At 39.2% G+C, this 17,976-nt stretch overlaps 1 protein-coding gene across 7 annotated transcripts in view; it reads right to left on the bottom strand.

Moving 5' to 3' along the window:
- Window positions 1–17,976, bottom strand: part of ESRP1 (epithelial splicing regulatory protein 1) — an 85,009-nt gene that overhangs the window by 54,617 nt on the left and 12,416 nt on the right. For all 7 annotated transcript variants that reach the window (XM_066379151.1, XM_066379154.1, XM_066379156.1 and 4 more), the window contains exons 5-10: window positions 5,341–5,436; window positions 5,150–5,204; window positions 3,876–3,986; window positions 3,624–3,756; window positions 3,491–3,533; window positions 49–350 (exon numbers count right to left, since the gene is read on the bottom strand). In XM_066379151.1, the coding sequence (XP_066235248.1) occupies window positions 49–350; window positions 3,491–3,533; window positions 3,624–3,756; window positions 3,876–3,986; window positions 5,150–5,204; window positions 5,341–5,436 (740 nt within the window). The remainder of the gene's footprint in view (window positions 1–48; window positions 351–3,490; window positions 3,534–3,623; window positions 3,757–3,875; window positions 3,987–5,149; window positions 5,205–5,340; window positions 5,437–17,976) is intronic.

Below are 17,976 nucleotides of genomic sequence, written 5' to 3'. Positions count from 1 at the left end.
AAGGAATAGATATAATACAAAACCACCAATAATGTATTAAAAACCAACCTGCTGAACTTCAGCTGCTGTGCTCCTGAAGAGTTCAATGTATCTTTTACCCAACAAGTCCTTATGCTTCCTCAGCGCGTTCTGTGCATACTCCTCACAAGCAAAGAGGACAAAAGCATCCCCTGTTGGCCTACCATCTGGGTAAGTAACAAAGAGGATGCCTTCCTTGCCCCCAGTGATGGGGCAGTGCTGTCCAAAGAAGGTCACCACTTCATCAGCTGTGGCTGTAAATGGGAGCCCTCGCATGCGGACAATGACTTGATTTTCCTTGGAGAGAAACTGGGCTACCTCATTGGATGTACCTAGGGAACACAAATATTATTACGCAGGGGGAGAAATGATTAAGACATCAATTTTGCCGAATTCAAAATGGTTAAAATTTGTGACAATGTACTGAATTCATAATTAAGACCCACACTCCAAACTGAATTTATAATAACCATCCCAGGAAAAAAGAATTCTCTTCCCACAGACTACAGACTTTTCCTCTTAACATTTTCATAAAAAAATCTCTCAATTAGGAGAGCAGCCAGACATTTAAATTATTGACCAACCACCATATTCCTCTCATGGAGAAGCAATTAATCATCATAGTGGTTAAAGGCACAGGTCCTAATGCCAGAATACCTGGGTTCAGTCCTGGCTGTACCATTTTACTAGAGCATAACTTTAGTCAAGTTTAACTTCTGTGACTTAGTTTATCAATCTGTAAAATTAGGGTAAAATTACCTACCTCATAAATTATGAGAATAAGTTATTAAGTATAAAGTACTTTAGTGATTTTTTGCTATTATTTTTGATTACTTCTTCTTAAAAAAAATTAAAACATACTCAAGTAGAGAGAATAGTATAATGAATATACTTGGAAGTTAGTTTCAACATGTATAAACATTCTGGTCCTAGCCAGTTGGCTTTGCAGTAGAGTGTTGGTACAGCATGTGGAAGTTCTAGGTTCGATTCAGTGAGACACACAGAAGTGACCATCTGCTTATCCACCCTACCCCCTCCTCTCTCTTTCTTTCTTTCTCTCTCTCTCTCTCTCTCTCTCTATCTCTCTCTCTCCTTCTCCCACAGCCATGGCTCAAATAGTTTTAGCAAGTTGGCCTCAGATGCTGAGGATGGCTCCATGGCCTCGCCTCAGGTGCTAAAATAGGTTGGTTGCAGAGCAATGGAGCAGCAGCCCCAGATGGGCAGAGCATCCCAGTAGGGAGCTTGCCGGGTGGATCCCGGTCCTGACACATGCGGGGAGTCTGTCTCTCTGCCTTCCCACTTAATAATAATAATAATAATAATAATATTAGCAACAATAATGATGATGAAAATCTGCATAAACACAAAACATTTGGTACAAGTACAACCATGTAGCAAATATTTAAATGCACATCCTTTAAGCTAACATACCAGGAACATTTTCCCTTAATGGTACTGCCCACATACCATGAAATCCCAGGCATTAACTTGAACATTAACTAACTTTGCCATCTGCAACTTATAGTATCTATCATGGAACCTCAAGATTATAGCAATTCAAAATATACTTTATCCCCAACCAGTATCAAATATTACCTTGGGAACTCTGGAAACACTATTAAACTTGAAGCTCTGAATTTGGAAACCTTGGTTTATCTCAAGAAATAAGTACCAGAACACAATTATACCAGGAAATTGTGTAAACAGGATGCTATTATTTCAGTTCTACAATTGCAAAAATGTCTTACCAGGGCTATATAATACAGGGATATAAATGTTCTCTGTATTTAAGTGAAAGTCACCTAGTATATTTTGGCAACAGGTATCAGAAGCCTCTTAAGACATCCACCCACATTACTTGATTCAGCTATCCTACTTTTAAACATTCATCCTAGTGAGTGGCACATACAGAGATACAAAAATATTCACTGCAACATAGAGTAAAGAGTTGTAAATAAGGTCTAAATACTCAACAGGGATGTTTAATAAAAATTTATAATACATAAAATACTGAATAGCAATTAACATTTAAGAAAACTGAGTAACAGCCTGGCCAGGAGGTGGTGCAGTAAATATAGCATCAATTTGGAACACTGAGTACTGGGGCTCAAAACCCCAAGGTTGCCAGCTTGAGTACAAACACACCAGCTTGAGTGGGGGGTCACCGGCTTGAGCATGGGATCATAGCTATGACTGCATGGTTGTTGGCTTGAAGCCCAAGGTCACAGGCTTGAGCAAGGGGTTACTGGCTCAGCTGGAAATCCCCTGGTCAATGCAGATGAGAAGAAATCAATGAACAACTAAAATGCTGCAACTATGAGTTAATGCTTCTCATCTCTCTCCCTTCTAGTCTTTTTCTCTCTTGCTTTAAAAAAAAATTGAGTAACAGGAAGATATCCACTATATTAAAAGGAGCAAGGGGCCCTGGCCGGTTGGCTCAGCGGTAGAGCGTCGGCCTAGCGTGCGGAGGACCCGGGTTCGATTCCCGGCCAGGGCACACAGGAGAAGCACCCATTTGCTTCTCCACCCCTCCGCCGCACTTTCCTCTCTGTCTCTCTCTTCCCCTCCCGCAGCCAAGGCTCCATTGGAGCAAAGATGGGGATGGCTCTGTGGCCTCTGCCCCAGGCGCTAGAGTGGCTCTGGTCGCAATATGGCGACGCCCAGGATGGGCAGAGCATCGCCCCCTGGTGGGCAGAGCGTTGCCCCATGGTGGGGGTGCCGGGTGGATCCCGGTCGGGCGCATGCGGGAGTCTGTCTGACTGTCTCTCCTCGTTTCCAGCTTCAGAAAAATGAAAAAAAAGAAAAAAAAAAAAAAAAAAGAAAAAAAAAAAAAAAAAAAGGAGCAAGGAAGTTATAAAGCAATCTGAACAGAGAAATAGAAACTTATATATATATATGTAATAGATATATATATGTATATAAATCTGCTGAATAAATCATACGTGACATCAATTATTTTTAGGTTTTAAAGTTATAAATCACTTAAGAATTGGATAAAAACTGTGTATGTTCCTGCTTCTTTCTGACCATATTATATCAAACACTACATATTCTAAAATACTAGAAACCAGAAAGCTACCATGGACATGGTGAATTAAGGAAATTCAGAGAAAAACTATAAGCAGATATGCAATGTAATTTGGAGTATTTTAATGTAGCTGTTTAAAAGTAGTTTTCAGACTAATTTCTTTCAAGTGCTCTTTCCCTTTGTACATAACTTTATATGACCCTTTCATCTTTGTATAATACTATTTTTAATAGCTATTTAACTATAGTTGGTTGACTCAAGACTTAGTACAAGTATTATATATTATACTTACTGATACTAGTGAACACTTTCTCCTATTTAAAAAAAAGTCAATTCCTACGTTTCATTGGTAAATAAAAACAATTCAAGACCCTATTTATCTACCCTTGGTATAAGTAAAATTTTAGATTCTTATCATAGTCATATTTTATGAAAGGCACTCACCACCAGCAATTTTAAGAAAATCTTCACCCGTTGCTTTGTAAACCTAAGAAGAGAAAGTGAAATTAAAATATAATTTCTGATTTTCTCATGGTCATACTCAAGATGTCAAGGGTCTCAGGTTCTGAGAACATACCTCAATGTACCGGGTTCCCATGTGATGTTTATGTCTCTGTAGTGCTAGGTCTCTGTGCTCCTCACTCACAAACCTAACCAGAGCTTCTCCATTCCTTCGACCCTGGGCATTTAGACAAAGTGCCGCACCTCCCCTTTGAACAGAACAGAACAGAAAGCAGAGTGAGAAAAAAAATACGGTCAGGAAAAAATGGTAAGAAACCCATTATCCCTTTGGGATTGTGAAGTAAAAAGGAGATTAAAGAAAACCAACTTGGCAATATTAAGTCCTTTGAAGAATCTTGCAATATCTTGATCCGAAGACTGCCATGGTAAACCTCGGGCCCTGACTACCGTATTGTCATCAATAATTTCCATCTTGCTGCTGTGGATAAAGCAAAACTTCAGGTTGCAATGATTAATGCTAGTGAGTCTGACTGATTGCACCTTGTAAGACAATTTACCTATTTATATATGAAGATATTATTTATTTGGAATTCAAATTTTTATTACTGCCTGATTTACTTTGTAACCTAAAAATTTATCTGGGCACAATTCATAATTATATTTAGGTGGGTCACTATAGTAAGACACTGCCATACAGATCCAACACAGCTGGCTTACACAGCAAATCATTGATCAGGTGAGTTGCTGCTTGTTTGCCATAAACTCAAAGGGACCAAGGATCAATTCATAGGAAGCAAAGGTATCCTATTATCCTGATGGCCTGTAAGTTCTAGAACTAAAGACAGGTTTAAATTCATTCTCAAAACTGGCCAGTAAGTCAGTAAGTTTTAAACCTAGTTTGACAACAAAGTTTCAGATCTGCATAAAGCTTGCAGTTAACCCACATCAGGTGTATGTGTGCATAGTCCAAAGCCTGCCATTAAAATATTATAAACATCTCCTCTATCAAACAGGGGAGCCATCACAGAGACTGTTTATGGAAATGCTTGGGAGTGCCCATATCTTAATGAGTCATTTGCAAATCATCTATGATATATTTTGACACCTTTTGATGTTCTATTCCTCCCACATTCATATTTTCAGTACTCTTAGGACATTTTCATGAGTCACTTTCTCCACAACTTAATAGGCTTCAAAGTCTCTCTGTGGGCAAAGATGTCAGAAGTTTCTGTTCACGTCAGGTATCAGGCATGTAGTGAATCTCATACAATTCACTCCAGTGATTTACAAACTTAAATAAGTCTACCTGTGATCACAAACAGAGAAATCACCATCTAATACTTCTCCCCAGTTGTTTCCTTTGCTTTAAAGTAGAAACTGATAAAACATACTTTGGATAGTTCAGAGAAGCTAAAGAATCATAGACACAAACATATGATGTACCTAAGATCATTGTGACTAAGGATGCAAATATCTTAATAAATGTTAATATTGACATCTAAGCACACTTTAAGATACAACTGTTTTTTTTTTATAAATGACCTAATGTTAAAAAATAGCCAAAATACAAAGGGAGTTAAATATCACAAAACGAATAAAACAAATCAAAAGGCTCAAACAGAATAGTACTCAAGTACTTACCAAGTGCCACTTTCAAATTTGTAATTTACTCTCTCTGGATCTGAAAACCTGTGATCTATAAATGAGAACACACAAGTCATTAGTTTAGCTATTAAGGAGACAAGGCTGTGGAAGGAAATTCAAAAGTATAGGTGAGGGAAAGTGGGTGGGATCAAATTCTAGGTTTGTATTGTTACAACAGTGATACTTACTGTAAGGCTCTGAAATCATTGCTAAAATTATATTCCCCATATCTTCAACCTGAGAGGCTCCATACCGGGAGACTGAACTATTCTCCAAATTTAAACCTGGGAGGTCAAGTCAAGGAAACATTTTTTGGGGGGGAGGTAAAATGAAGTTGCTTTTAACCTCAAATTAAACTCACACTGAGCTAAGAATCCAAGTAAAATGTATCTAGACTGACAATTCTTTGAAATCTCAGAGTAACTGCGTCACATCAGTCTGGATTTCACCCACACTTACTGAAGTCTCCAATGCTCTCTTAGATAAAACGTGCAAATCAACCTTGTCCTGATGAAATTTGTTTGTTGAGTAGTAGTAAATGCATGAATACTGAGACTTGTTTAGTTTCAAACCATAAAGTATTCAACAAAATAGAATCTTTCATCCTATATATTGTTACAGCACACACAGGAAATGACCATCTGATTCAAAGATAGGACATCAGTTAAGGCCAAAAGGTATTAAATGACTTTTTTAGCCTAATATTGGAAAAAGACACCTCAAATTACTGATGACCTTATTTTTTTTAATTTTAATTTTTTACTTATTCATTTTAGAGGAGAGAGAGAGAGACAGAAAGGAGGAGCAGGAAGCATCAACTGCCATATGTGCCTTGACCAGGCAAGCCCAGGGTTTTGAACCGGCGACCTCAGTGTTTCCACGTCAACACTTTATCCACTGCGCCACCACAGGTCAGGCTAATGACCTTATTTTTGATGCCACTTCTACTCAGAACTTACCTTCAAGATTTTTAGAGCCCCATAGTATGGCCATCCTGGGTGACAGCAAATGCTTGTTTTTTGAGAGTAAATTTGTTAAAAACAATTGAAGCACTCACATACTAGCCAACATACCTCTTGATCAAGAGTACATTGTTTCAGAAAGGCAGGAAACACAGCTTTTAAGAAATGCATAGCTAAGCCTGACCAGGCAGTGGTGCAGTGTATGGAGCATCAAACTGAAATGCGGAGGACAAGGTTCAAAACACCGAAGTCGCCAGCTTAAGCGTGGGCTAATCTGGTTTGAGCAAGGGGTCACTCTGTCTGCTGTAGCCCCTCAGTCAAGGCACATATGAGAAAGCAATCAATGAACAGCTAAAGTGTTGCAACAAAGAACTGATGCTTCTCATCTCTCTCCCTTCCTGTCTGTCTGTCCATATGCGTTCCTCTTTTGGCCTGTCACAAAAAAAAAAAAAAAAAAAAGTATAGCTCAAATTGGGTTTGAGGATAAAACCCAAAAGATATTTTCATGAAGTTTTATGAATTTGCAATCTTGCTAAAATAAGCACGTAAGATTAGTTACCTTAGGATGCTAACAGTCATTGAAATGTTTAAGATTTTAAGTTTCAATGCTATGATCACACTTTGTATTATGTATAAACTTGCATTAATTTTATAATGTAATATAATGCACTAAACAATACTGACTAGCCCCATGTTCCAACAAGCAGAGCGATGCTGCCATGTCTCCAGCCCAGACCTCACCAAAATGCCACCTCAAATGGAAGACACCATGGATATCATGGTGTTCACATTTCACAAATTTGCTGAGAATAAAGGCTACTTAACAAAGGAGGACATGAGAGGACTCATGGAAAAGGAGTTCCTCGGGTTTTTTAGAAAATTAAAAAGGCTACATACAAAATAATGGACCTGAACTAGTGCAGAGCCAGCAGAAGGGGCTTCCAGGGCTTCTTTCCACTGACTGCTGGGCTCACCATTGCACGCAACGCCCACTTTGTACAACATTGAAGCAGAAGGGAAAGATGTATGCAGCACTGCAAGACTTTCTCAATAGGTTTTTTAAAAAGGAATCTCTGCCTCACAGCGTCCCCGTTTAAGTTCTCAAGCTGCTTGGGACTCTTAGAACATGTACAAATAAAATTCTGCCCCCATTTGACAAGAGAAAAAAAAGCCAATTTAATCCAGATTAGCCTTTTATTTTTATATCACTTGCCTCTTTTTCCCCTCAATACACAAATTTATTTTAAGAAAAAGGAGAGAGGAGGGGAGGGAGAAGAGAGGGGAGGGGAGGGGAGTAGAGAGGAGGGGAGGGGAGAGGAGAGGGGAGGGGCGGGGAGGGGAGGAGAGGGGAGGGGAGGGGAGGGGAGGGGAGGGGAGGGGAGGGGAGGGGAGGGGAGGGGAGGGGAGGGGAGGGGAGGGGAGAGGAGAGGAGAGGAGAGGAGAGGAGAGGAGAGGAGAGGAGGAAGACAGACAGACATAATACTCTGGGACTCTATCTTTTCTCAAATTTAAAATGAAGAGTGCTTTGCCTGACTGGAGATTGTGCAGTGGATAGAGCATCAACCTGGGACACTAAGGTCCAGGTTCTAAACCCCAAGGTCACCAGCTTGTGCGTGGGGTCATCTGGCTTGCGTGTAAGATTATTGAAATCATCCCATGGTCAATGGCTTGAAGGCCAAGGTCACTGGCTCAGCTTTAGCCCCCTAGTCAAGGCACATATGAGAAGCAATCTATGAACAACTAAAACAGTGGTTCTCAAAGTGTACACCAGGGCACACTGGTGTGCCCTATGGTATTCCAGAGAAATATGTGCCTGTTGGGGACCAAAAAACCAACTGGGTTTTTGGAGTTTAGATTTTTGGGGGACAGAGGTATGGGGAATCAGCTGTTAGCTGACAGTCTGCCCAACACCCCAGGTCATGTGCCTGATTAGGTTGTAAAAGGCTGTTAAGCTGTGGTGCTGGGTTGTTTACACTACCCCCCATGTTCCCCGAAAAACTGGAGGCAAGTTTATTCTATCCTTTGTTTGGTGTAAAGTTAAGATGATATGTATGGTAGGGGTTTTGGATTGATGATAAAACATAAGGAATTGTCTCTTGAAACCTTTTGGATTTCTATAAAAGAAGAATATGTGGCAATATCTAAAAAAGCTCTGAACATTTTACTACAATTTTCAACATCCTATTTATGTGAATTAGGATTTTCTAGCCTCAACACAATTAAGAGTAAAAAGAGAGGAATTCTTAAATGTATTGATGAGGAAATGAGAGTTTGCCTTTCAAATATTATGTCCAAACATTGGAAGAAATTGTAAGGACACATCAGGTTTATGTTTCTCATAAACACAAGAATGAAAAAAACAACACATTTGTGCCGGGACCTGCCAAATTTACTAAATCTTACTAAGAATGTGTGTGTGTGTGTGTGTGTATGAGATATATATATCATATACACACACACACACACACACGAGATATATATATATATAACTTTTTATTTTCTTTTTAACCCTTTTACGAATTCTAAAAAGCATAACTCAAAAATGTAACAAAAATGTTTTTTAATGTCAAATTAATATTTTCATATTTATTTCATTTAATTACCATAAAAGCACGCTTGGACTTTATATATTTTAATACTTGACTTAATTATTATAACATATTTCTCAGAATTTGTATATAGTACGCCTACAATTATTTGTAGGATTTTAAATGTGCCCAACTTCAAAAACTTTGAGAATCACTGAACTAAAGTAATGCAACTATGAGTCAGTAATTCTCATCTCTCTCCCTTCCTAAGGAAAAAAAAAAAAGTAACTAAAGGCCTATGAAAAGATGTTCAACATCACTAATTATTGGGGATATGGAAATCAAAACCATAATCATCACCTTACGTCTGAATGGCTATTATCAAAAGACAACAAATAAGTACTGGAGAGGATGTGGAGAAAAGGGAACTCTCCACACACTGTTGGTGACAATGTAAGCTATTGCAGCCACTATAAAACTATATGGAGATTCCTCAAAAAGTTAAGAATGGAGCTACCATATAACCTACCTATCCCACTTCTGAGTGACTATCCAAATAATACAAGAACACTAATTCAAAATGATAGCTGCACCCCTGTGTTCACTGCAGCATTTTTTTCAATAGCCAACATATGGAAGCAACCTAGATGAATGGATAAAAATGTGATATATACAGGGGTGGAAGAAGTAGGTTTACAGTTGTAATACAAATAATGAAATAATAAATATTTGTTTTACTAATAACTGTAAACCTACTTTTGCCCACACCTATATATATATATATATAATAGATTATTATTCAGACATAACAACAAAGGAAATCTTGCCAACTGCAACAACATGGAGGAACATTGAGGGTATCATGTTAAATGAAATAAATCAGATGAAAGAAGACAAGTACCATATGATTTTGCTTATATGTGTAATGAAAAAATAAATAAGCAAAAAACTCACAGGTTACAGAGAACAGATGGGAGGGGAAGGGGTTGGAAGGAGGGCAAAAGGGGTGAAGGAGATCAATTGTATTGTGATGGATGGTAACAGACTTATATATATATATATAACAGACTTATATATGTTATATATATAACAGACTTATAGTGGTAAACATTTTGTAGTGTATACAAATATTGAATTATAATGTACAGCTGAAATAAATATATGCTTGTATACCAATTTTACCAAAATTAAAAAGAAACTAATTTAAAAAATAAAATGAAAACAGCTATCTGGGTCATGGCTATTAGCATGTTTGCCTTATTTTATAATTTTCTAACTGGTATTTTATAAGAATAAAAAAATGAAGGCAAATTATTAAGAATAAGTTCGTAGGGCCTGACCTGTGGTGGCGCAGTGGATAAAGTGTCAACCTGGAAATGCTGAGGTTGCCGGTTCAAAACCCTGGACTTGCCTGGTCAAGGCACATATGGGAGTTGATGCTTCCTGCTCCTCCCCCTTCTCCCTTCTCCCTTCTCCCTTCTCCCTTCTCCCTCTCCCTCCCTCCCTCTCTCTCTCTCCCCTATATATAATGAATAAATAAAATCTAAGAAAATAAGTTCATAGGTACTATTTTACCTCAAACAAAGAGGATATATAATGTTAAAACAATTCAGAGTGCTCCCTCCCACTAATTATTACAGCCAATCATCTGAAGTGAATTCATGAGTAATACCCCTTCCCAGTCTTAATTCAAAATCCCTTTCTATTTCATCCCCTCCTCCCCACCCCAGCCTTCTCCTTCCTCCCTCTCTTCCATCACTTTCCCACCATGCTCAGCAAATGCATTTTTGTGTTGTCCCTCACCAGCTACTCTCTGCATTTAAATATACCACATGTACAAATGCAGCTATATGTTCCTTAGAAAACTACTTAAATTTCAGCTTATCTGTAAAGCCTAAACTGTGATCATCTTTAGTTCCCTGGGCTTTTTGTAAAGATCAAGTGAGCTACAATAAGCCCAGGGCACAAAGTAGGCATTTAATAAGTGATGCCCTTCCCCTTCTTCCTAGAACTCTCGGGCTACCTATTATACAATAGGTGTAACCTATTATACAATCATACTATGAGGGTCACATTTATGACTAAAAACATCTGAATTCACCAGATGTCTATTTATATACTTATAGGATAATCATCAGGCTAAAATGGTAGATAACTTCTGCAATGCACATGCAACAGCACTAGAGATAAAATAAATGTGCTGCTCACTGAAGGATTAGAAAAATCAATCCTAGGAGATATCTAAGCAACAGAGCAATGACCACCTATTGGGTTCATTAAAATAGTTACCTGCTGGAAGGCTGTAATATAACATACTTATTAATTCAGTGTCACTTTCAAAGAATATGATGACAGGACAGAAAACCAGGACCAAAGGATAATAATACTTTGGGAAGACAACTGTCCTAAAATTTCTGTGGAGAAATGGGGGTGGGGTGCTACTTTAGAGATCCTTATAGAACAAAGAAAAATTAGCTATGACTAGCCGTAACAATTCTAGTAACTTTTTCAGCTTTGTCAGGAATAGAGAATGGAGTTAAGAAAAATGTAACCAACAAAACCAATCCTATTGTATAAGCCAGAGTTTCTCAAGCTTGGCACTGTAGGGCATATAATTCTTTGTTGGGAGGGGATTTACTGTATACTATAGGATTTTTTTGTAGTATACTGGCTCCTACCCACCCTGTTTATGATTAAAAATGTCTTCAGATATTGCCAAATGTCCACTGGTGGGCAAAACCACCCCAGGTTGAGAACCACTAGTGATAGCTAACAATTCCTAATAGCTCCTTACTTTCCCCCTTAACCATATAATGATGTCAGAAATATTTACATAGGAGACCATTATTGGAGAGAAACTTTAAAGAAAATTGGCCATGCTTCATCTATTTCCATAATAACCCTGACAATAGTAAAACCAAATGAATGAAGAAACTAGAAGTTAGAGACATGCCATAACTCATTCACTGTCCCAGCTGCTAAGTAATAGAGCAAAAATGATATAATACAGCTCTGATTTGAGTATGTGTACATAACTGCCTGTGCCAAGAAGCTTTGCCTATTTATTTGTTTTTGTGTGTGTGTGTGACAGAGACAAAAAGAGAAGGACAGGTAGGGACAGACAGACAGGAAGGGAGAGAGATGAGAGCATCAATTCTTTGTTGTGGCACTTTAGTTGTTCATTGATTGCTTTCTCATATGTGCCTTGACTAGGGAGCTACAGCAGAGTGAGTGACTCCTTGCTCAAGCCAGTGACCATGGGGTCATGTTTATGATCCCATGCTCAAGCCAGTAAACCCATGCTCAAGTTGATAACCTCGGGTTTAGAATCTGGGTCCTCCACGTTCTAGTCCGATGCTCCATCCACTGCGTCACTGCCTGGTTAGGCCTAATTTGTTTTGAGCAATACTCTGTGAGAAGCTTTCTAAGATCAAAAGTAAAAATGTAAAGTATCTTGTCTGTGTAAAGATACATCTGTAGATTAAAAACTTAATTTACTGAATTCTCCTGTATAATTAAGAATAATCATCCCTTGCCATATTGCAGTTCACTTTTCACAGTGTTACTGTATTGTGGATTTTTAAATTGTATGTATCTAATTTTGTATTGTGGATTTTTCATTATATCATGGTATTTTGTGGTATATAGGTATTCTTATATATTCATTATTTCAATTGTTTTTCTGGTAAAATAAGCATTTTCTAGCCTAAAATTTTGGAAAAAAATAAAAAAATATTAATTAAAATATATTAAAAGAATATTAAATCTGCCTGACCAGGCAGTGGCACAGTGGATAGAGCGTCGGACTGGGATGCAGAGGACCCAGGTTCGAGACCCTGAGGTCGCCAGCTTGAGCGCGGGATCATCTGGTTTGAGTGGGGCTCACCAGCTTGAGCCCAAGGTCACTGGCTTGAGCAAGGGGTCACTCAGTCTGCTGTAGCCCCCGGTCAAGGCACATATGAGAAATCAATCAATGAACAACTAAGGAGCCACAACGAAGAATTGATGTTTCTCATCTCCCTTTCTTTCTGTCCCTCTCTCTGACTCTCTCTGTCTCTGCCACCAAAAAAAAATAAATAAAATTAAAAAAAAAAAGAACATTAAATCAAAATAAAATACTACTGGTGAGTACCATATAGAATTTTATATGTTGTTAAAATTACATAGGTTTAAGAGTGTAGAAAGTGTTTAGGAGCATAGGAAGTGTTTATAAGAGGGTGGGAAAGGTTAATAACAGTGTGGGAAAGGTTTATAAGAGTGTGGGGAGGGTTTATAAAGCCTTAAAATATATATAAATTATAAAATAAAGGTTGCTACTTTGCGGATTTTTCTATTGTGGGGGTTCTGGAACCTAATCCCTGCGATGGACAAGGGACCACTGTACATTCTACAGAGACACAAATTACAGCATAGAGAACATAGGCAATATAAGAACTGCATGGGGCTCTGTGGGTAGTTGAAACATTGGGGGGGGGGCCTACTTTGTAAAGAACATCATTTCCTAACCACTGTGCCATGGATCTGAAACTAATATAGAATAATATGCAATGTAAAATGTAATTGGGAATAAAAAGAGTATGTCCTAGACATTTGGATATTATGTTTCACATAACATGTTTCAACGTGTTTCACTTCCAGTCATCACATAGTAAAAGGCTTCAGCAGTTCTACATTCATAACTTTCAAGTCACCTAACCTCCTGCATATCCAAACCACCCCCTTACACACACACACACACACACACACACACACACACACACTCTCTTTGGAACATTTGTTCAATTCATAATCTTTACCATAATTTAACATGAACAACAAGTGAAAGGGAGAAAAATATTATAGTACCATTTCTCTTCCCTATCAATTTATAATTATATATTGAATTACCTGCTGCACGTCTGATCTTGAGGGAAGGCAAGATGAGTCTGTGCCTCCTGATTTATGGCTCGTCATGCAACTTACTCATCCTGCCCTTGAGGCAGCCACAACAGCACCAACAGGCTTAGCCAGCTTTACAAATGAGAAATGCCATGAGGAAATGAAAAGGTAAAGCCAACAGGTGGGAACAAAAGTAACATTTCTGGCTACAATTGAGCAAAGCGCTACATTGATACAGTTTAGAAGTCCAGACACTTTACCTATATTTGAATAAAAAGTTATTTTCTTTAGTGACTTTTTTAGTGAAACATATTTAAGGATTTAACCCACATTTTTTTTTTAGCTGAAAGTAGAATTCAGAGAGAAAAATTTTACAAAGTTCATAAGCTTAACCACTCAAAAAGGTTATGTTTCCCAACTGCCTGAAAATGAACACATTTGGTTTCAGAAGGCCCAATGTTCACTTTTAAATAACTTTCTTAAACCATGTTTTTAGTTTATATCTAAGAGAATCAATCACACACAAAATAACAAATACACTGTGGAACAATTACGTGGAAATTATATTATTATAATTTAAATATCATATATTATAATTGCATCCCAATTCAGAAGTTTAACTCAAACCATTTTTCCCAGCTAGAGACCCCTCAAAAGATAAGTTTGTTTCTTCTTCTTCTATTTTGCTTACTCTTTTATCTGTAGTAAACACAATTGCCTATACTGCCAGGCATATTACAGTAAAATACTTATGGTATTGAACAAAGGAATAGCATACAAAATATGACAAGAGAAAAGTTGAACTAGTGCGCCAACTAGGAGTTGAGTTTCCTACAATTACGTAAGGAAAGAAGCAAGTGACAAACTTTCTTTACATGAGTTGATATTTAAAAAAATAGGTTCTATAAATGACCTGATATATTTAATTGATTTGAGAGAAACCGGAAGAGAGGGAAGAGAGAGATGAGAAGCATCAACTCGAAGCTGCTTCACTTTCATTGCTTACTGATTGCTTCTCATATATGTGGATGGTAGGGGAAACTACTATAAGCGAAGCCAGTGACCTTGGGATCATGTAGATCAGGGGTCTCCAAACTTTTTACACAGGGGGCCAGTTCACTGTCCCTCAGACCATTGGAGGGCCGGACTATAAGAAAAAACTATGAACAAATCCCTATGCACACTGCACATATCTTATTTTAAAGTAAAAAAACAAAACGGGAACAAATACAATATTTAAAATGAAGAACAAGTAAATTTAAATCAACAAACTGACCAGTATTTCAATGGAAACTATGGGCCTGCTTTTAGCTAATGAGATGGTCAATGTGCTCCTCTCACTGACCACCAATGAAAGAGGTGCCCCTTCCAGAAGTGTGGCGGGGGCTGGATAAATGGCCTCAGGGGGCCGCATGTGGCCCGCGGGCCGTAGTTTGGGGACCCCTGATGTAGATGATCTTGTACTCAAACCCGCCACCTCAAGGTTTCAAACCAGGGACCTCAGCATTGCGGGTTGAGGTTTTTATCCACTGTGTCACCACCAGTCTGGCAACGATCTGCTATATTTTAGAGTTCTGAAAGAAGCCAATCAAGAATGTCTACATAAAAAAACATAACTAGGAGCCAAGGCAAGAAAAACAAAGTGAGAAGCAGGGAGGCAGAGAGTCAGACTGCTGCGTGAGTCTGACCAGGAAGAACCCAGCAAGCCCACTAGGGGGCGATGCTCTGCCCATCTGGGGTGTTGCTTAGTTGCAACCAGAGCCATACTAGCACTTGAGGCAAGGCCATGGAGCCATCCTCAGTGTCTGGGTTGATTTGGTCCAATGGAGCCTTGGCTGCGGGAGGAGAAGAGGGAGTTAGAGAGAGAAGCAGGGTGGGGTGGAGAAGCAGAGGATCACTTCTCCCATGTGCCCTGAGGGGAATCAAACCTGGGACATCCACATGCTAGGCCAACGCTCTACCATTGACCCAAACGGCCAGGGCAAGTAATAAGTTCTTAGAAAACAATCTAAATCCATAGTTTTAACTCTATTCCTCAGAAGCTTACTCTTTCCAAGAGGAAAGAAATGTTACCTACCCTAACAAATATTGCTTCGTGGTGTGTTATTGTAATGAAGCACTACGTGAACCTCTCACAAAACTGACCAATTATACCCTAGAAGAAATAAGAATGGAAGTAGGGGCTAATGCAACAAAAGGAATGAAAAAGTTTCTTTAGAAGACGTATCTATGAAATAAATTAGGGAAGGGAGATTCCATGCTAACAAAGTAAGTCTTGTAAAGCCTTCTAAAAATATCCTGAAATTCATAACTCATATTTAAAAGTAAATTATAATTAAAATAAACCACAAACAAAATCAATATTTCTGAGTGCTGGTCAAGACTATACAATATTTCTTTTCTTTTTTAGCAAGCAAGACAGAGACAGACAATGACAGCAAGAGAGGGAGAAAGATGAGAAGCATCAACGCGTAGTTGAGGCACTCTTAGTTGTTCATTCATTGTTTCTCATATGTGCCTTGATCCAGGGCTCTAACTGAGCCAGCTACTCATTGCTCAAGCCAGTGACCTTGGTCTAAAGCCAGCAATTTTAGGCTTCAAGCCGGCAACCATAGCGTGATGTCAGATGAAGTTTAAGTGACCCAAACTGGGAACCTCGGGGTTTAAAACCTTGCTCCTCAACATCCCAGGTGGATGTCTCTGTACTGCACCATCACCTGGACAGGCAATACAGTATTTCTAGTTCCTTATTAAAGACTACAAACCAGAGAATTTACCAATTTGGCTCACATTGCATCAGTGTGATGTCAAAGATATATACTTTCTTCCTCCTTCTAGCTAACAAAGTCAAATACTAACTTAGCTTAACTGTACAGCTGGTAATATTTAAAATCCCTTTCCTATGTAGAAAGTTACCAGGAGGATTCAGCACTTCCTTACACTTTTCAAGCAGGGCAATGAAGTTTTGAGAGACTGCAAAGGCCCAGTTCTATTAATCAGAACAAATAATTACATAAGAGGAGAATGAACCACATTCACAACGTACAATATTTTACAAATGGAGAAAATTAACCTTGATGTTTACCTGTACTAAAACATAGTTGATGCTTTAAAAGGCCTATAACCAGTCTCATACAAAGTTTTTTTCATTTTTCCGAAGCTGGAAACAGGGAGGCAGTCAGACAGACTCCCGCATGCGCCCGACCGGGATCCACCTGGCATGCCCACCAGGGGGCGATGCCCTGCCCCTCTGGGGCGTCGTTCTGTTGTGTCCAGAGCCATTCTAGCGCCTGAGGCAGAGGCCACAGAGCCATCCTCAGCACCCGGGCCGACTTTGCTCCAGTGGAGCCTCGCTGCGGGAAGGGAAGAGAGAGACAGAGAGGAAGGAAAGGGGAGGGGTGGAGAAGCAAATGGGCGCCTCTCCTGTGTGCCCTGGCCGGGAATCGAACCCGGGACTCCTGCATGCCAGGCCAACGCTCTACTGCTGAGCCAATCGGCGAGGGCCTCATACAAAGTTTTAAAAAAAATTAAGTGTTGCCTGACCTGTGGTGGCACAGTGGATAAAGCGTTGACCTGGAAATGCTGAGGTCACCGGTTCGAAACCCTGGGCTTGCCTGGTCAAGGCACATATGGGAGGTGATGCTTCCAGCTTCTCCCCCGTCTCTCTCTCCCCTCTCTCTCTCTCTCTCTCTCTCTCTGTCTCTCTCTCTCCCCTCTCTAAAATGAATAAATAAAATTTAAAAAAATTAAAAAAAAAATTAAGTATCAAGTAGTTTAAATATGGTCTTAAATCAAAAAGGAGCCTGACCAGGCGGTGGTGCAGTGGATAGAGATCTGGACTGGGATGTGGAGGACCCAGGTTCGAGACCCCGAGGTCACCAGCTTGAGTGTGGGCTCATCTGGTTTGAACAAAGCCCACCAGTTTGGACCCAAGGTTGCTGGCTTGAGCAAGGGGTTACTTGGTCTGCTGAAAACCCACGGTCAAGGCACATATGAGAAAGCAATCAATGAACAACTAAGGTGTCGCAATAAAAAACTGATGATTGATGCTTCTCATTTCTCTCTATTCCTGTCTGTCTGTCCCTATCTATCCTTCTCTCCAACTCTGTCTCTGTAAAAAAAAAAAAAAAAAAAAAATCAATAAGGAAGTCCTTTTCAAAGTCCCTGGCAGCTGTTTTTCTTCATCAGACACCCAACAACCTGGTAAGGTTAAAAAATTGTTGTCAACTTTGAAGAATGTGCAAGCAGGACAGGCACTGGCTAAATGGTTGAATATTCTGTCTCATTATTCCTTACAACAGTCATACCCATTTTAAGACAGGCAAACCAAGGCAGAGAAATGCAGTAAATTCACCCCCAATAAATCCTGACTCTGGAGCTCATGTTTGTTTTTGTGTTGTTTTTGTTTGTTTGTTTGAGAGATAGAGGGAGGGATGGACAGACAGGAAGGGAGATG

The sequence above is a fragment of the Saccopteryx leptura genome, chromosome 3 (assembly GCF_036850995.1).
Source record: "Saccopteryx leptura isolate mSacLep1 chromosome 3, mSacLep1_pri_phased_curated, whole genome shotgun sequence".
NCBI classification, from domain to species: Eukaryota; Metazoa; Chordata; class Mammalia; order Chiroptera; family Emballonuridae; genus Saccopteryx; species Saccopteryx leptura.
The sequence above is the reverse complement of the archived record's forward strand: the minus strand, read 5'-3'. Positions and strand labels throughout refer to the sequence as shown.